The sequence below is a fragment of the Fusarium redolens genome, assembly GCF_020744475.1.
Source record: "Fusarium redolens strain MPI-CAGE-AT-0023 chromosome Unknown BKA55scaffold_15, whole genome shotgun sequence".
Taxonomy (NCBI): Eukaryota; Fungi; Ascomycota; class Sordariomycetes; order Hypocreales; family Nectriaceae; genus Fusarium; species Fusarium redolens.
Window position 1 is genome coordinate 825,275 of NW_025763678.1, and position 19,116 is coordinate 844,390.

The following is a 19,116-nucleotide window of genomic DNA, read 5'->3' on the forward strand; positions in this document are numbered from 1 at the left end:
TCACCCAAAATGACACGAACACCCGTCTCTACAAAGAAGGCCCCCGCCGTGCCGCAAAACCTGATGAACCAGGCCATTATCGCCAATGGCTTCGTTTTCACATCCGGCGGCGTCGCAATGGACCCCAAGACGGGCAAGATGATTGATGGCGACATTGAGGCTCACACAGTACGTCAATTCCTCTCCTAAAACCTATAATCAATTACTAATTGAGACCTCTCAGCGCCAAATCATTTCCAACCTCGGCGCCATTCTTGACGAGGCTGGCTCGAGCCTCAATGATGTGATTGAAGTCAACATCTACTTGTCTGATATGAAGTATTACGCCAAGATGAATGAGGTTTATGCTGAATATTGGGGTGATATCAAGCCTGCTAGAACGTAAGTCAATTGAGAAGAGACAACTTTGGAATATGGATGCTGATTGCTGTAGATGCGTTGCTGTCAAGAGTCTTCCGATGAACGCCAATATTGAGATCAAGTGTGTTGGAGTCGTCACCAAGCCCAAGTCAAAGCTGTGATGAAGAAAAGGTCTAGATCCTTTTCTTATCAGTAACTACGCTGGAAGAAGCCATGAGCCTAAACAATGTCGTCTCTGAGTACAGCGGACAGGTTTGTGAAGAACAGCACATTGAACAAATCTTCTCAACTGGTTACAAGGTAAATATTTTAGGTGGCAGAGCTACTTGTGTATGATCATCAATAGGACAGTTTTGGAGAATTCCTTGTAGGAATTCTATGAAGAAAGTTCATGACCGCGAGGGCGGATACCTTTGAGTCAAAACATGGAGCCTCCAAATACAAGAGAGGGAAACAGTCATGTTTAGTGGTACTCGAATAATGAAAGAAAAGAAAATACATTAAAAGTCTGACGGTGCAGATGCAATGTCGTCGTGTTCACAAAACTCTTCCTATTATGAGCTCGTCAGCTTGCTAATTTAGATGAATCAAAAGGATCTCAGCTAGGACATGACTTGCATCGGTCACTAGAAGCGCTGCAGCCTTATTCCGCTTGACTAAGATCATGGTGTATTCGTACGTGCCAAAATTCTTCCAGATGTCCGTAATCTCCAGCACCAGTATCCCAAGCCCGACACTTGCCCTTAGCACATTTGAGTCGTCCAGCTGCAACCCATACAGACTGTTTACCAGTCCCCGGATCCTTTATATGCTTCACCAACACCATTCTCTATCACATTCATATCTCGGACTTGTTCTTGCGGTCTGATCATTCTATGAATTTAGTTTATTTCGAGACACGGTTACTTTTCTCGGGCCGGAATACTCGTTAATGTTCGAGATGGTATACTCCCCGAGTTTACGACCCATGTTCCTGACCTCGCTATTCTTGCCTTTTCATGACGCTGAAGTCGGCGTTTGTAATTGTGGCGCAGCAACTTGTCCTGCAGGCTACCTAATTGATGAAAGTCGTAGAACTGGAGTGGCCTGTTGGATTTCTAATATACTGAGGGTTGCGACTGATAGGATTGGGATTCGTCAAGACTTGCATAATATGTGCTTGAACCAGGACATTGACCAAGTCATGAATGCCTTGACATTCCATTATTCGCGCGTAAAGCCTTTCAGCTCAATAGATTCTAGATTCCAAGTCGGAGAGATGAGTTGTAAGTTTCTTGAATGGCTGCTGCTTGATTTACCTGAAGACTTGTCAAATATATAGCCCTCGTCACTCGTGTCCACTCCAAGACCCAGACCGAATCGACTCAATCCTTTTCGAACCTTACATATACTATAGACGAGAAACTAACCGACCAGTTGGTAGCTTACGAGAAGATGAATAACAACCCCCCAATGACTAACCCTAACGTGATAAACGCGGACGAGGCGAAGCATCGAGCAGCACTACTTCCCTGAGGAACGTCAGCAGGCTCTTTCCCACCTGTCCCACTTGTTCCCATAAAGTTGGAAGATCCAGTCAAGATAAGACGCTCCAAACCTCCCTCAATCCTATCCAGCGGTGCAACAAACGCCATCTGACTCCAGCTAAACTGCGTATTCCTCCCGCCATACACAAAGACCTCAAATCTTCCTACCACTTCACTATCGATGAAGACAACCGTTCCATGGAGAACATCCGTCACCAAAGTGATATTAACAGGAGTAGAGACCTTGACAGGTTTGTGCGTGGATGAGGTGTTCACCCAGATACGACCTGGAGCTCCGGGGTCAAGATCTAGGGCGTCATCTTTGGTAACACTGCGAAGGGGATACTCCAATCCATCAGCGGTGAAGACAAGATTTCCTTCCTTATCGAAGGATAGAGTGTTATCAGGGCCGGAGAGGGTAAAAGGACTAGTGATGGAGAGTGTGAGGGTGTAGTTCATCCCCTTGCTACCCTGACCAAGATGAACTTCCTTTCCATCAGCATCTGAGCGAGTCCATGATACCAGCGTACCATTTCCCTCAAGAGATAGTACCCTATCGAGATTCTGATCTGGAGCCCGAGGAGAGTAAAAGTCAACATTAGTATCACTCGTCTCCTCCAACAACTTCGGTCCTCGACTTCCACTCCACGCCCGCGCTCCTACAACAGCTATACCCCTCCGCATAGAGTAATACGCTTCAAGTTGAGTAGTCGCATCAGGGCCGTTATCATTCCACGCAGCCAACGTAGCACCCCTCAATCTCTCCTCATCACTCTTGAGTTGCAGACTCGTGTTCACGGGGTTAAAATCAGCCGGCGTCCACTGCCACTCCTGTTTGTCTGCAAAGTTGAAAACACGACTCTCGTTAAAGAACTGCGGGTATCGCGCGGGTAGAATTGGCATGTGGTCGTTTTTGAGACTTGTGTAGGCCCACCAGTCTTCTGAGTTGATAACATCGTAGCCATCTTTGACGAGGTGCAGGGGGTCTGATTGACCGTACTGCCAGTGCTGAATGACGACGTTTTTATCGATGGTTTGGTTTCGTTTTGATGGTTCGTGTGTACCCCAGATTCGACTTCGCTTGTTGGCTGTAGAGTTGATGAAACGGCTCATTTTGTTGACGAAGGTGATGTAGTCATCTGCAAGCTCAGCGTCGTACTCGTCAGCGCCAATATGAACTTCCTTCGTCTTGAACCACGGTAGAAACTCTTTCCAGATACTCTGTACTATTGGTAAGGTATCCGGATGTGTCAGATTCAACAAGTCCTTCTTTGCCAAAGCCAGTTCGGGTTTCCACTTGGTGAGATACAAAGAGTGACCTGGTGCCTCAATCTCTGGAACGACTGTTACTCCTCGAGACGCGCAGTGACTCTGTAGTTCCATGAAGTCGTCTTTCGACAGTGTCTCGTTCTCACGTCCATGAAGAATACCCCTCAGCGATTTATCCTCCGGCAACAGCGAAAAATGCGAGTAAACATCCCGCCAACTCTCATTCTTGCCACGATTTAGTGGATAATTATCACTGAGATGATAGTGAAACTCATTTATCTTGAAGAACGAAGCATAGCTGCAAAGTTCCTTCAGAAAATCCTTCGAGTACCACTTTCTCCCCGCATCAAGCATATATCCTCTCGTAGCATAAGCCGGAGCATCTCGACCAAGAGTACTCGTAATCGTCCCATTGCCAGCGAGGAGAAGTTGAAGAAATGTTCTGGTTCCCCACCACATTCCTCGAGCGCCTGATCCGCCGATGAAGACGCGGTTGGAGTTGATGATGATCTCGTAGCCTTCTGATGTCGATTTTCCGTTCTCATATGTGAGGTCAGAAGATTCCCCGGTGTAGGAGCCAAGTGAAATACCACTGGAATTGGCAGGAAGTGCATCAACGCGCTTCAGTGTCCAGTTGGAACCTGTGATCTTGACAAGATCATCTTGAAACGTAGTTGCAAACTCGTGGGCGGTAGGCGGAATCAGAGAGAGACCATTTTTATCCGACACAGACGCAAATTCCTCATCGATATATATGACCTTCGGACTTGAATCAGCAGCCCAAGTCTCTTCCACAAAAGAATCAGCTGTCTCAAAAATCGGAGGAATGAGGTCTTGTGCTACAGTAGTAGCAAGCAGAATACCTGCCACCAGAGATTTCTTCAACATGGCGCCACTGTACAGAACGCCCACGATGCAGAATGCAAGTTCTTGACTCTCATTATAATTCAATGGTGGTGTCGTACTGATCACTTCTCCTCTTTGTCGATCATGGTGAGATCTGGTCTCGACTCCGCAACAACTGCGGGGACGTTACTTGATTGTAACATACGCGGATGTAACTGTAACCATGAGTTCTTATCATCCATTCGCAAAAGATCCCGAGGCACACCTTCTTGTTTAAGCTTGGTCTTTAAGTTGGCTACCCTGGTCTTGTTTCAATTTATGACCGTCCAATCTTCAAAACTTGTAAGACGCTTTAAGTTCACGATGCTATCAGCAGCCCGCCGTTAGGTTCATTAAAACCCCACGCTATATAGGATTGCTACATGACTACATGCTGGCCATAAGGTTAAACTTTAGGCTGGCTATATAGGATTGAAACGCATGGTTCATGAGATTCAGGAGACGAAAGGCCGAAATGGAAGTGTAAATCAAGTTTTGGGTCAAGTGCTCGATCATGGTTAATTTATTACATCGGACGACAAAAACACAACAGTTCAATCTCATAAATGATTATCTATTCTAACATAGTTATCAATACCCAAAAGACCAAACCAATTTTCTTTTCCACAACGCTTAAACTTAAGGCAACTCATATCTCTCCATCAGCGGCCTCTTCTGCTGTACATGATGAGCATACAACTCATATATGCGCCTCTCATCCGCCGACATCTCATACGGCGGCAACTTATGTCTAGGAACATGCATCTCCTGCGGTGGAAGATCACTCGGCGGCCAATCTATAGAAAACCCATCGAATGGCTTCTTCTTCATCGTGACTTTCGGCGGGTGACTTCTGCGTTTCCGTCGCCAGATGAAAACGCCAACGCCAAGAAGTACAAGTCCAAAGGCAGAGCCAAAACCAATCCCCATTCCAACCTGTGAAGCTGTCGGCATAAATGGTTTCTTTTCATCCTCGTCCTTTTCCGCCTTCGGAGCTTTTTTGCTCGGAGTGCTCAATGGCGCTGCTTCATCGTCCCATGCACCAGCCCACGACATCTCCCAAGCATTCGTCCCAAATTGGCCATCACTGTTTTCAACGCTCATGTCATCGGATCCACTAGCTTGGACGACTCGAGCCCCTTGGAGTCTGGGACCTGGTGCTTGAGCTAACCACCATCTGTTAACATTAGGGCCCCAATTTGCGCCGACGAAAGCATCTTGAAGAAAAGCACGCCCGAGAACGTATCGCTCATTGTCGTTGACATGACACGGGAAGTAGGGAACTGGACTCTCAACGATGGGCTCCGAGAGTGTGAGGTTGAGATGCATGAGTGGGACTCGAATCTTGGTGAGATCAGTTATGTCTCCCTCGGAGAAGGCAAACGATAGAGCTGTAGCCGAGTTGACAATCCTTTCGTAGTCTTCTGATTCAGTATCCCATAAATAAAGACCAAGATCTTTGTCAAAGGTGACAGGAAGATGTTCGGCGATACTGTCACAAGTAGACTTTGGAAGGGTCAAATATGGCGAACAACCATCGATCGTGACGTTAAGACCCTTGCTCAAAGTATAATTCCCCTTTGCGAGAAGACCCTCCTTCGCTTTTGGCGGGTTCTTTCCGAAACCCTCGATAGCGATATCATGGAGTTCAATACCTCCCTCTCTAGGACTTCCCGGTGTAATGAGCACGTTTCCGATAATACGGGCCCTGTCATAACCACCAAACACAAGAGACCCAGGAATCCAAGGATCAGGTGACCCAATGTGCATGCCAAAGCTGTTTGCGGATGTCAAGTCCCTGTCCCATAGAAATCCAGGTAGAAGACTCGCGTTGAAAGAGGACTTTTTATCGGGTTGGCCGAAAGATTGGTTGATGGAATTTGGGGCGCCTACGCCTAGGCATCCCACGGACAAAGGCACCGCTTTACCATTGGGATATTTGATCTTTGCATCGTTAAGAAGAGCGATGCTCGCATTAGTGACATTAATGCCATTGATGACGATATCATCTCTGTACCGAACTCCTGTATCACCCTTGAGTTTAACGCCCTGCATGAAATCATTCAGCTCAACCGAATGATTCCTCTCATTCCGATACCCAGTGTTCTTCGTGTAAGTCCCTGCTTTCGAAGCAAAGCACGTTTCGCCTTCACAATAATCATCGCTGATCACCCACGTCTCCCAAGTACCCCCAGGAAAAAGCGCTAGAGATTGATCTTTGGATCCAATCTGAACTTTGACAGCGTTCCATGGTCCATCTGGTCCGTAAGTTTCATCAGACCATTCGACTTCTCTCGGAGTGCGGATGGCGTATGTAAAAGTGAAGAGAAAGAAGAGTGTCCAGACCATGGTCTACGACCCGCCGTTGAGAGTGGCGTGACGAGACAATCGTGTTGGTTCGTGAAGTAAGACAGAAAGGAAATGAAATATTGCTGGAACCAACACGATCAGAACATGCAAGAAAGAGAGAGGCTTAGGGAAACAAGAAGATAAGAGGGTGGGCGGTTGGAGCAGGAAGTGGAAATGGGTTGCTGCAAGGCACAGCCAACATCATGACCGGGTTATGGAAGGCTATCCGGTTGATGAACCTATCGCGGGCTGATGAACTTGCATTGGCCCACTTGGTAGTGTAAGAGAACGACCAACATGCATAAACAGTGCTGTAGGCTTTCTATCCCGGTATGCACTAGGACCTTTGTATGCGGGAAATTATTCCGTAACAACTACCGGGGTGCCCGAGTCCTTGTAATTGATATTTATATCTTGTCACTTGTGAATCAGTGCGCTTCGCCAACACCGTAGTTCCGGGGGAAGTGTCGCATCGCGGCTCATTGAAGATCCAGAGTATGTGAGGTCCATTATATTCCGCAATCTTATACTTGATCAATAGAAAGAAAGATTGACTGAAGAGCTCAAGGCACAGCTCACGATGATAGACTATGAGATTTAGTACAAACATCACAAGCCTCTATCCAAGAGCCGAAGAACGCGGCTGATCCCGCCACCTCCCGACACAACCTGAAACAACCCTCAAGAACCATAAACTATTTATCCGCCCAGCGCCTAATCTTCCGCAGTGATAGGGTGCTGAATTGCAGTGGGGCCCCTGTGGATTAGCGAACATTTGCATTTGATGATCTGATGAACCACCACATGATTGGCTAACTCAGCGCTTATCGGTTCTTTGGCCCGCTGCAAGCGCTAATGGTTAACAACGGTTGCGACGTCAAGGATGTGAACATGGATGATCTTGGTGATGAACAGGCTTCTTTGTAATTTTGCGCTGTTGCTACGTTCTTTCATGTGCTGTGTTGTTTTAATTTAGAAATTAGATGTATTTTAAATGAAAGCTTGTTCTTGGAGGATGACGCTGTTTAAAATATGTAACTACTCGTCTTTGTCATTGAGAAAATCTTGAAAGAAACCTGAAATCATAACATAAACTCGGGACTTATGTCCTCTGGACATGGCACTCTTTTAGATCAAGTCAACTAACTCCACACACTCCCTATTACTCTCCATGCCGTCAATCATGACATCCAAACGCACTCGCTCAAGCCTCTTCGCTGCTCTCACCATCCTCCTCCTCCTCTTCTATCTCAACCAATACCAAGACTTCGCGTCTCATTCAGCATTTTCGTCATCGCATCACAACTCACCCGATATCGACTGGTCACGTTTCGCATATACACAATATGTCACCAACAGCGAGTATCTGTGCAACTCGCTGATATTCTTCGAAGCTCTGCAGCGTCTTGGAAGTCTACCTGATCGTGTTATGATGGTCCCTGAGAGCATGCTTGAGCCAGAGATGGAGAACTCAAGCGATGCTTATCTACTGAACAAGTCACGTGATGAGTACAATGTCAAGATTGTTCCTATTACTATCCAGACGCGCTGGGCTGGCGATGGTAAGAAACCTTTGGGTGATCTTGGCCACGGTACTAACGATTCCAGTAACTTGGGCCGACTCCTACACCAAGCTTCTAGCCTTCAACCAGACGAAGTATGACCGCGTCCTGTCCATCGACTCAGATTCTGTCCTCTTACAACCCATGGATGAGCTGTTCTTCCTACCAGCCGCACCAGTGGCCATGCCTCGAGCATACTGGATATCTCCCGAAAAGATCCTCTCATCCCAAGTCATGCTCATCCAACCTTCCGAGAAAGAATTCTTCCGCATCATGGAAAGAATGCAGTCGGTGAAATCTGGCGAGTACGACATGGAAATCGTCAACCAGCTCTACGGCGACAGCGCTTTGATCTTTCCCCACCATCGCTACGACCTCCTAAGCGGGGAATTTCGCAACGACGACCATGCTCATTATCTTGGTTCAGAGCTTGAAACGTGGGATCCTGCTACGGCGTATAGCGAGGCTAAACTAATTCACTTTTCGGACTGGCCGCTGCCAAAACCTTGGAAACCTACGCCTGAGGACGAGCGTCTTGGGGCACAACCGAATTGTTCACGAAGAACAAGCGGAGAAGAGGACTGTACGGCGAGGATAATTTGGAATTCTCTGTACACTGACTTCAGAACGAAGAGGAAGGTTTGTACAACTCCTTTCAGTTACCTTTCTTTCCGCATACTGATGGGTAATTTCTAGGAAATCTGCGATTATCGTGTAGAGACAAGAGAGTCAACCACAAGTGGAACAATGTTGATCTAGAGTTTGAGAATTGGAAGGAATATGTCAAAGTACCACGACATCTGAATGGAGTTTGTACTTGTTCGCGAGAAGGGGCATTGAATATGATGTGTTAGGGTTAAGCAACTTGGCGTCAAAAGTGATTGCTCAGATAATGGCAAACAGAACATAGAGCTCAGCTGAACATTATCGGGGGGTTTTCGCCCTGAATCATAAATTGTTCACACCGATTCTTGGGACATATTTCGTGTCCTTCGCATATTTCGTGGAGAAATTGGAAGACCTCTGGCCAGACAGCACCTTTCGCAAATGAAATGTCCTCATCTTCGATCACTTCGCACGTTCAGAGATATCACAACTTCATAGCAGTGAGCCACAAAGGAACATCAAATAAACGAGAAAACACGTAAAGCCTCTGTCAGAACAAATGAACAGATTCAAGTAACATCCATCGCTGCTGAATAGCGTATGTAATCACACTCACCCTCCCTAATTAGACACTCATCATCGAGCACTCAGTTCACAGCAAATCTTATCAAAGTTTCTCATCAACGCTATTATCGATCACACACAACATCTCCCTACTATTAATCATGTCTCCCTTCACGAACATCTTCCAGCGACTCAAAGAGCTTTCTACTCCTAGGTCTTCTACCAAGGAAGCCCAACCACATCCCTTCGCAAGCTCCCAGACTCTCGACTTTATTACAATGGTAAACGCAAACGCCAACTTCCCCTTGAACCCCAAGTATGAGAATCACGCTAACAAAAACGCCGAAGGCACCGTGACGGAGAGCTTCTGGCCTAACATCCGGAAGCACATCCTCAGCGATGATCCCAACGCTAAACCCATGAAAGCTATCTGCGCCGTCTGTTGGGATGAACTTTACGTAACATGTATTTCATCCCCCGATGAGAAACTCGACATCGCTCTTGTAACTCCTTGCGGCCACATCATGTGTCCAAGATGCTTGCCACGCAAGGTCTTCGACTATTACGCCGAAAACTTCGTCGCAAAGCGCAAGTGCCCTATTTACAAGACCGGACTTGAATGTGTGGTCTGTAAAAAGACTTGCAACAAAGAGATGATCCCCACGTATGGTGGAAAAGCTAGTATCGAGTCTTTTCCGGAGACTGCTCCGGAGTGTGGATGAGAGTACCGTCCTTGCTGTAAGGGCTGTTCTGGGATTATTGATCGGGACGCCGATGGCTTTTGGTTTGAGAACATTGAGGAGCGGGAGAGCATGGATAGCTCTTGAATGTGAAGTTGCGAAGTGTAAGATGGGTTGAGGAGAATTGGCTAATCTGCTGGACAGATTGAAGAACTTAGGAAGCTTGTGTAGGATTGCAGTTAGCAGTGGTACTTGTTTCTGAGAATTTTGTTTTTTTAGTGTTAGGGCTCGGCGATTAAACAGATTGAAAAAATTGATTTGCACGATTTACTGCCATATCTTCAACTCATTTTGGTATTTCTTATTTCTTAATGACAATTCCTGGGTCAGAATTCAATGCAATTTCATTACCTAAGTCATTATGCCCTTCTGATTCCCAAACTCATCATTGAAACCATCAACCAGGCGTAAGTTATGTTCAATTGCACAAAAGAAGAACCCCAAAATTCCTAGAATAATATCGGTACTAAAATAAAGTTTGACAATGTCGAGACTGCGAACAAAAGCATCTTTCGGCGAAGGCGCTGTCAGGAGCTCAGGGCTTGACAGAAGCTTTTGCATGCAACGCTTGAAATTACCAAGGCCCTTAGGTCTTCTTTTGAATGCTGTCATAGAGTACTGAGCGAAAGAGGCAACAAGGCCCCCGTACGAGGCTGGTAGGCTAATGATGAGGGTGTCGCTCAGCCAAAGACCCAAAGATTGTTCCTCGGGGGAAGTTTAGATGCTTGGGAGGATTAATAAGTACAATACTTCTCTGAACTTTGGACGCGAGACAAGGGATATTGCACTGGATATGTCTGAACTCAAGTGCCTAACTGACAGATCTGCCTCATTGTTATCCGCCATCGAGCTAACGCGCAAAAGCTGGGTGCTTGATGGCTGTGTTGAAATGCAAGTTCCAGTGCGGCTGAGCATCTAGTTTATTTAGCAACACCCCAGCTCGGCAAGCAGCCAAGACTCTAGGCACAATGACCCTTATAAATAATTTCCCCTTGCCATCATTGTGAACTGGTTCAGATCAAATATACAAAAAATGAAGAGCTTCGGTCAAGTCTGGCGCCGACCTAGAACCTCAAGTCCAACGAGCAACCTAGTGGCGGAACCTGCACGAAACGACTTCCCAGACGGTGTGAAAATCTGGCACAGTCCTGAAGACGCAGAAGTTGACATCTGTTTTATCCACGGTCTGTCAGGCAATCGCGATAAGACTTGGACTGCCCATGGCCAACCCAACCCCTGGCCCGCCGAATTACTTCCATCCCGACTGGCCAAAGCTCGTCTTCTCACTTACGGCTACGATGCGTACGTTGTGAAGAAGTCTGTTTCTTCAACAAATCGACTAATCGACCATGCCAATAACTTACTGCACGACCTTACCGCTGAACGCTCATCTTCCAACACCATCAATCGACCTATTATCTTTATTGTGCACAGCTTTGGCGGTATTGTTTGCAAAGCAGCGTTGATTATCTCACGACAAAGTCTCAAGTCTCATCTTGGGCAAGTGTTCAACTGCACCAAGGGCATTGCGTTCCTTGGAACTCCGCACCGGGGTTCATGGGCTGCTGACTGGGCAAAAATACCTGTTTGGGCGATGGGTCAAGTCAAATCGACAAACCGCAACATATTGGATGTTTTACAGATCAACAACCAATATCTCGAGTTCATTCAAACATCGTTCCTATCGATGCTACGAGAGCTTCACGAAAGTGGTCGGCCTCTGCAAATCACCTGTTTCTTCGAAGAACTGCCCATGCCTGGAGTAGGCACCATTGTGGCCAAAGAATCAGCCTCGCTTGAGGGCTACAGCGCCTTCAGCGTCCACGCAAACCACTCTGACATGGTGAAGTTTGGCTCGGCCGAGGAAAACGGGTTCAAGAGACTGCTGGGGGAATTGGTAAGGTGGGAGGCCATGCTTGGAACGGGTGACTCAACTGTCAGGCCTGTGGCTGAGCTAGAGTTGGATGGGAAAACGCCAAATGCTACCCCATCACTTCAAACAACAGCTGGCCATATTTTCAATACGAGTGGAGGGACGCAGCACAACAACACAGGAGGGGGGAACCAGTTCTTTGGGAACTTCGATGGGCCTGTCTATTTTGGTTTGCCATCAAATAAATAATTAGTTTTATAGAGAATCTAGAAGGTTTCCTGCATTGATTCGCCATTGCTCATGAAGGTTTGTGTCGTATCTCAAGAGGGGAACCACACCTTGTGGTTGAAAAAGGCGTTAGTGATCCAATCAGCCAACAGCACTAAGGCAGGCTGTCAACCATTTCACAACAGGGCGTTCTGCTTGGACAACACATAAAGCACTGCCTCTAAAGACGGGCAAAGGTGTTCTAGGACTCCAGCTGAAAAACCAATGGCGCTAAAACAGATATTGAGGAAAAACAGGTTTTGGTCAATTTTTGGTAGCTTTTCCGGCCTTGTAGACAGTCACCCACCAAGACCTGCCTGTATCCAATCCTGTTCTCAGTGGAGTGAGGTGCACAACAAGATAAGCTTCAGCTCCTGGCCAGAACCAACTGCAGATAACACATAACAAACACCATTCTTGAAGCATACCGACTGCTTAGAAGATTACCCATTTGCTCGCTGTTAATCGTCTATCCGTTTGACATGACCCGTCGTCAGGCGAGGTATGGCGAGTACAGCCCGAATTCCAGGTGACCCCTCGCCGCAATCGTCGAGACGTGATATTATTAGTCGAAAACCTATGAAGAACAGCCCGAAGCTTGTGGAAGAACAAACGAGTACAGTATTGGAAGCATGCAACAGTGATGACAACCCAGGCGATGATACTCCCGTGTCGACCACTGGAAATCAGTTCAACATTTCCGGAGGGACTCAGTATAACAATACAGGAAACGGCAACCAATTTCTCGGTAGTCAGTTTCATGGAGATGTAAATTTTGTTGAAAGTAATGGGGGCAACGGTAAGTCAAAACGTTCTTGCCTTACACCGTCTTCTAACTTTTTAACGAAGGGAATCAATCTCAAGAAAGAAGGAAGGCCCAGGTCCTGAAGCGTCTCGCAACTTCCCCATACCACGACCGGAAGGATCGGAATCCCTCTGCTGTCCGAGGGACCTGTGAATGGTTCATCTCTCATCATCTTTATCATGAATGGCTGGGCCAAGAAGCCTCAAAGATCCTCTGGGTCTCTGCTGATCCTGGATGCGGGAAATCAGTACTCGTCAAACACCTCATTGACTCGATCATTCAGACCACAAACTCTCGGATCGTCTGCTATTTCTTCTTCAAGGATGATTTTGCCGATCAAAAGAGTCTTCTCAGTGCCCTCAGCTGCATCCTTCAGCAGCTCTTCATGCAAGACAAAACGCTACTATCGGACGAGATCCTCTTACAATTTGATGCCAACGGCCAATGGATAACTGGGTCTTTTGTTGAGCTATGGCAAATTCTCATCAAGGTTGCCGAGAGCAATTCCAGTAAAGAAATAATTTGTCTCGTTGATGCAGTCGATGAGTGCAATGAACATGAGAGGAATCATTTCTTCAAGGCTCTGTGTGAGCTCTATGGCTCCAGCCAGAGCCCGAACCTGAAGTTCCTCATCACAAGTCGACCTTATCGAGAAATCAGTATGGGGTTCAAGCCACTGGAGAACTTGAAATTGCCAGTCATTCGCCTCAGTGGCGAGAGCGATGCTGAGATGAGAAAGATCGTCAAGGAAATAGACATCGCCATCAGAGAAAGAGTCCGGACTATCGGAGTCCAGCAGAGACTCACAGGTGATGAGAAAAGCATACTAGTGACCCGGCTTTTGTGTGTTCGGAATCGAACATATCTCTGGGCGCACCTGACATTGGATTTGATTGAGCGTGAGCTTGACATAAACAAAGAGAAGATTATCGACATTACATCACATCTCCCTCAAACCGTTAACGAAGCCTACGAGAGGATACTGTGCAGAACCTTCAGTACTGAAAAGGCAACCAGGATGCTGCACCTGATCCTCGCCGCAAAGCGTCCTCTTACGTTGGGAGAAATGATTGTTGCCCTCGAACTTCAGCAGCACCACAAGTCTATTGATGAGATCGAGTTAGAGCCCGAGGACCGCTTCCGTGACAAGATTAGAGACATTTGCGGATTGGTTACCGTTAACGACTCGCGAATCTTCCTTCTCCACCAGACTGTTAAGGAGTTTCTGATTTCCATGGACCACGCTGAACCAGCCAGCCCCATCAGTCTAAGCTGGAAACACTCAGTACTCGTAGGCGACCCTAACGTGACTCTTACCAATGTCTGTGTTTGGTGCCTCCTCCTGGACCACTCAACGAAGCAGCGGCATAGGGACTTCTCACATGCCTCAAAACATACCAAGAGGAACCCGTTTGTCAACTACGCTGCTAAATACTGGGCGAATCATTTCAATGGGCTGCCATCTCATAACCAGAAGAAGATGACGAGTGTGGCACTAGAGATATGTGATGTCAGAGGTTCTTGCTTCGCGGCTTGGTTTCCAATTTATTGGACAAGTCGACACGCCCGGGCCGTTGCGGGGTTTACAAGCTTGATGGCCGCATCTTATTTTGGACTCGAGGTCATTGTGAAGCGACTTCTCATGTCTGAATACTCTCAGCTAAACGAAAAGGATGAGACTTACCAAAGATCGGCGTTGTCTTGGGCAGCAGGCAACGGCCATGATGGTGTCGTGAAACGTCTAGTTCGTGGCATATCGATCGGCCCGAGGTCCCTGAGAATCGTACTCCGACGAGGAGCTAAGATCAACGAGTTTGATTCAGATAATCGGACACCCCTGACCTATGCTATTTGGAATAGACACATATCTGTTGTTCAATGCCTGGTTGAATCCGGCGCGTGGGTTGACTTTCCCGATGTCTTGGGAGGAACACCAACCTCGTACGCAGCCACAAGCGGAAACTTCGAAATCGCTAATATGGTATTACGTGGAGATATACCCAGTAACACACACGATCATGAAGGAGAAAATCTTTTATTATCCGCAGCCACGTACGGCCATATTGATGTCGTGAGAGTGCTTCTGGAAGCTAGGAAAACAAACGTCAATCCGAAAGATGACTGGGGCTGGACTCCACTGATGTGGGCTATCAACTACAGACATATTCCAGTTATCAAACTTCTCCTGGAACACAAAGCAGATGTCAATATTAGAGACAACACTGGCATGACGCCTCTTCACTTCGCTACCCAATATGGGCAGTTCAAAATAGCAAAGCTAATACTGCAAACTGGGCGCGCTGACGTTAACATGCCAGATCTGGCTGGGCTGACCCCTCTGCACCAAGCTGCTCGTTGGAAACAGCACGATATTGCTCAGCTGATATTAAGGACAGGAGTGGCCAACGTCACTGCCAGAGTCAATTGTCAAGACCCCGCATACTCTTGGGTTCTTCGATACAATTCTTGCTCAACTCTTAAACTGATGTTTGATCTTTACGATGATACTTTAAGCGTTCAAGATTGTACAATGGCCATTCTTGAGACCGACAAGGATTGGGCGGACAAGCTGAAAGTCATGCTGAACTCCAACAAGGTAGATATCAATCTGTTTGATACCAACGGCAAAACTGTATTGCATAGAGCTGTCACAAAAAGATCATATCAAATGATCAGGGAGCTTCTAGCAACAGGAAAAGCGCCTACCAATAGCCGAGATAGCCATGGGCTTACGCCTCTTGCCCAGGCTTGTTTGACCCTAGACTCGGACGCAGTGTCCCCATTCTTGGAAGCCGATTTAGTGGACTTGAACATAGCTGATACCAACGGCAATACACCACTTCATCACGCCATTCAGGCAAGCTCAGCTCCTATTACAAGCGCCCTGATCGCAACTGGAAAGGCGAGCGTTGCCATGAAGAATAAAGATGGCCGTACACCACTTTCTTTGGCTTGTTTGAACGGCAATAAAAGCTTGGTAAAATATCTCCTCGATAATTCCCAGGCTGATATCAACACTCAGGACATCTATGGGAGAACACCTGTTCATAACTGTATTTGGATGGAAGACGCGGATATGTTGCGCCTGCTTCTGCAGACAGGTCAAGCAAAGCTCAACGTGATGGATAATTTCCGGTGTACACCACTACTGCTTGCTGCTTATCAGAGTAAATGGCACATGGCCTGTCTACTGTTGAACTATAAACAGGCCGTGAACATGAAGGGCCAGAAAGGAAGGACAGTGCTGATCTGGGCCATCATACATGGACAAACAGACATAGTCAGGCTGCTTGTGTCTTTGGAGCAAACCAATCTCGCCGTGCGAGATGAGGAAGGACTTACACCATTATCTCACGCAGCTCAACAGGGGAGTGAAGAGATAATTCGGGTGTTGCTTGGCAAACCTGGTATCGACGTTGATGCCAAGGATGATGCTGGGATGACTGCGCTTGGACATGCTGCAATCAAGGGTCATTTAGGGGCTGTCGAGTTGCTTTTGAACGAGGGCAAGGCAAATTCATGGACAAAGGATAAGACTGGGAAGACCCCATTGGCTCTGGCTTCGGCTGAGGGACACTTCAAGGTGGTCCAGAGGATAGGATGGCTATCTGTGCCATGACAGCGAAAAACTACTGTTAGATATAATCCAAGCCTAGAAAGGTGTTACGAAATCACTTTGCTCCGAATAAAACCAAACATCCCTATTATACTAAGGATAGGGATAAAGAAGGATCAGGTTTGAGCATGTGTGTGAATAGCAAAGAATGCTTATCACGCGGCTTCTATCATGAATGGCAAGTCACTTCAACTTCATCTACACAGGATTTACTCTATTACGAGTCCAGGAAATCTAAACGGGTGATTCTGCATGCACAGAGGCTTTCGAAGCTCCGTTTCGGTCTCCGTACCATGACCTCCCATCATAAGTGTTCACATCATGACTGACCTGATACGACTTTGACACAACAATATCAGCCATTCTTACAGTCTTCGAAACGATCGAGTCTTGGCTCCCCCTAACACTCGGTTTCGATCCCTCATTAATACTCGGCGTAATCTCATACGGCCCCGAAATATCCTGCGTAAGCGTCCTTTTACCCCCCGCGTCCCATGAGCCGTCGTCCGGTACGACGAAGCAATCTCACTCGGAGCATTTCCATTCCAAAAGGACTTTGAGAAGATCCGTCTTAGAATGGGAATGTTGACGGTGAGGATTCCAACGATGGTCTCTCGAACGCCCCATGCGTTGATCGTTGGTGCAGAGGGATTTGCGGATAGTGTGAGGACGACGCGGGTTATAGCTGCTGCGATTACGAATGCTCCTGAGGAGAGGAGGATGCCGATGATGAGTTTTCTGGGGATGTTAGAGGGGGTTTGGGGGAGGGGAGGGGAGACGGACTTGCGGAAGGTGACTTGGAGTTTCCAGAGGAGAGGCATTGGAATTCCGAGGATGAGAGCGTCGGTACTGGAGAGTTAGATAGATCTTTTGAGGTGAGGTGGTTTGACGAACAGGACGTTTAGAACTGTTGTTACGAGGAAGTTCTGCATTTTGAAGGAGCATTTCTCTGTGAGAGCTGTTAGTTCACTTTCGATATCTTGTAGCTTGGGGCAACTAACCTCCAGGATCAGGCACAACCCTTCAATCAATGTCAGCTTAACTCATCTACATAAGCGTTGAAACTTACTGCCAGTTCTTCTGAGTAGGAAAACATCCAAACGTAATCTACACACAATCAGCTCTACCCCTAACACCAAACTCGACGGAGATGATTACCGTAAGGAAGACAGCAAGGTAAGACAAGGCACACAGCACCGAAACAGTCTTTACAAACATATTATGCCACGTCCCGATCGTCATTCGAGAAAAGAAGCATAACATCGTTCCCTTCAGAGACCAAATGAGGGCTGTGTAAGCATACCAAGCTGAAAGTTCGAGTTTAGAACCTGTTTCGTATTCATTGATTTCATCTTTCGTTAAAGCTTTCGATTGTAAGTTTATAATTCTTTGTAAGGGTTCGGAAGTACTGACTGTGTAACTTTGCAGCGACTCCAGCTTCGATGTTGGTGCCGAGGTAATCTGTCGAGTTAGTGATGAGGATGAAGATGTAAAGCTAAGGGATCCTACAGATGAGATGTACTGTAAACGCATCTACAGCGTAGAATATGAGAACAAGAACAGAAAAGAAATCATCGCCTTGTAAACCCCTCCATCCAACAGTCTTGAAACGAACTGCAAAGCGCGAGAAGAGAATAAGCGTGCCGAAGACATAAAGCGTCCATGACTCAATAAGGAACTAATCACATCAGTCACCTGCCGCAATCCCAACAGTCCAAACATACCGACGGCCTATCTTCGATCTGAGGCATATTTTACAACCAAACTGGCAAAGACAGAACAGAGCAGAGCAGGGGGACATCCGAACATGCAGGGAACACCTCCATCTTTATCACAGAAGCTAAAGCTGCATGAGCCCCAAGCTAAAACAAATGCCCCTATCACATTCGGTTCAACGCGACCTTGAAGATTCGCGGCTGCATATGACTAAGGCAATTGATAGGGACGCATGACTGTTTTACTAGGGACGCATGACTCTTACGGACGCATGACTTTTATGCCTTCTTATTGGTTAAAAAATTATTGTTAGCTCTAATAAATTCTGCCGCCTTGACATAATGTCACCCTCTTTATTTTAATTCCAAAGAAGATAATCTGTATCTTAATTCATTTCATAATCTAGTCAGATTTATACCAAGCTATTTTATATCATTTCCCATTCGCTCTTCTCTCTTCGCACACTAGACCTCAATCTCCGCCCACTTGAACGAATACCTGTAGTCTTTCCATCCCCAAGTTTGTTAGATTGACTTCGCGTGTGTCGCTGAGAGGAGCTCGCTTCTCTAGTAGAAGTATGGCACCGTGACTGTGCATGCCTAGCAAGCGATTTTTTATTTAAGCTCCTACGCGGTCGACCACGCCTTCGTTCTGGCAACACTTGGATTGTTTGCCCTTCTTCCTGTTGTGTTGCTGCATCAATTGATAGTTGCGATGGAAGGGGTAATACTGTATTTCTAGGCCTTCCACGAAGAGATATAATAATCCTTGGGTCAATAATCCTTCGGTATGGATTAGAAGATGATGATTCTCGTATACGCCAATGTGGATGAACCTCTTGTTTTGTAAAGGAAGTTCCTGAAGCTAGCTTGATGTAGATTGAATGGTAGCATGGTATACCAAGTTCAACCGGGACAGAGCAAACACAGTCGCCAAGGGCAGCCGGGAATGGGTTCTTAGCTGTTGGCATTGCCTTCT

General features: G+C 46.8%; 7 protein-coding genes across 7 annotated transcripts; 4 read left to right on the forward strand and 3 right to left on the reverse strand.

Annotated features, from left to right (window-relative positions):
- Positions 1 to 9: 9 nt before the first annotated feature.
- Positions 10 to 521, forward strand: BKA55DRAFT_520701 (Endoribonuclease L-PSP/chorismate mutase-like protein; the record flags this gene model as incomplete). Its single annotated transcript, XM_046188445.1, has 3 exons — positions 10 to 168; positions 224 to 381; positions 434 to 521. 3 exons carry the CDS (start codon positions 10 to 12, stop codon positions 519 to 521), a joined length of 405 nt encoding a protein of 134 aa, XP_046045556.1.
- Positions 522 to 1,598: 1,077 nt separating this feature from the next.
- BKA55DRAFT_543217 (family 20 glycosyl hydrolase) lies at positions 1,599 to 4,226 on the reverse strand (the record flags this gene model as incomplete). The annotated part of the gene is made up of 4 exons (XM_046190566.1): positions 1,599 to 1,658; positions 1,746 to 1,764; positions 1,822 to 4,176; positions 4,207 to 4,226. 4 exons carry the CDS (start codon positions 4,224 to 4,226, stop codon positions 1,599 to 1,601), a joined length of 2,454 nt encoding a protein of 817 aa, XP_046045557.1.
- A 412-nt stretch (positions 4,227 to 4,638) lies between these two features.
- On the reverse strand, positions 4,639 to 6,748 carry BKA55DRAFT_578147 (aspartic peptidase domain-containing protein; the record flags this gene model as incomplete). Its single annotated transcript, XM_046193671.1, has 1 exon — positions 4,639 to 6,748. A coding segment is annotated over exon 1 (1,382 nt), but the record flags the coding sequence as incomplete, so codon positions are not given.
- Positions 6,749 to 7,572: 824 nt separating this feature from the next.
- On the forward strand, positions 7,573 to 9,843 carry BKA55DRAFT_597150 (nucleotide-diphospho-sugar transferase; the record flags this gene model as incomplete). Its single annotated transcript, XM_046196038.1, has 3 exons — positions 7,573 to 7,951; positions 7,998 to 8,534; positions 9,353 to 9,843. The coding sequence occupies 3 exons, from the start codon at positions 7,573 to 7,575 to the stop codon at positions 9,841 to 9,843; spliced, it is 1,407 nt and encodes a 468-aa protein (XP_046045559.1).
- Positions 9,844 to 10,807: 964 nt separating this feature from the next.
- BKA55DRAFT_578152 (uncharacterized protein) lies at positions 10,808 to 12,015 on the forward strand. The gene has a single exon (XM_046193672.1). The coding sequence runs from the start codon at positions 10,895 to 10,897 to the stop codon at positions 11,981 to 11,983; it is 1,089 nt and encodes a 362-aa protein (XP_046045560.1). The 5' UTR covers positions 10,808 to 10,894; the 3' UTR covers positions 11,984 to 12,015.
- A 3,618-nt stretch (positions 12,016 to 15,633) lies between these two features.
- BKA55DRAFT_473677 (ankyrin repeat-containing domain protein) lies at positions 15,634 to 16,257 on the forward strand (the record flags this gene model as incomplete). Its single annotated transcript, XM_046186155.1, has 1 exon — positions 15,634 to 16,257. A coding segment is annotated over one exon (624 nt), but the record flags the coding sequence as incomplete, so codon positions are not given.
- A 399-nt stretch (positions 16,258 to 16,656) lies between these two features.
- BKA55DRAFT_666426 (uncharacterized protein) lies at positions 16,657 to 18,364 on the reverse strand (the record flags this gene model as incomplete). Its single annotated transcript, XM_046197774.1, has 10 exons — positions 18,147 to 18,364; positions 17,932 to 18,100; positions 17,836 to 17,883; positions 17,581 to 17,786; positions 17,492 to 17,529; positions 17,424 to 17,443; positions 17,317 to 17,371; positions 17,206 to 17,271; positions 16,936 to 17,160; positions 16,657 to 16,897 (listed from the first exon to the last, which is right to left on the reverse strand). Exons 1-10 carry the CDS (start codon positions 18,171 to 18,173, stop codon positions 16,657 to 16,659), a joined length of 1,095 nt encoding a protein of 364 aa, XP_046045562.1. The 5' UTR covers positions 18,174 to 18,364.
- Positions 18,365 to 19,116: the final 752 nt, after the last annotated feature.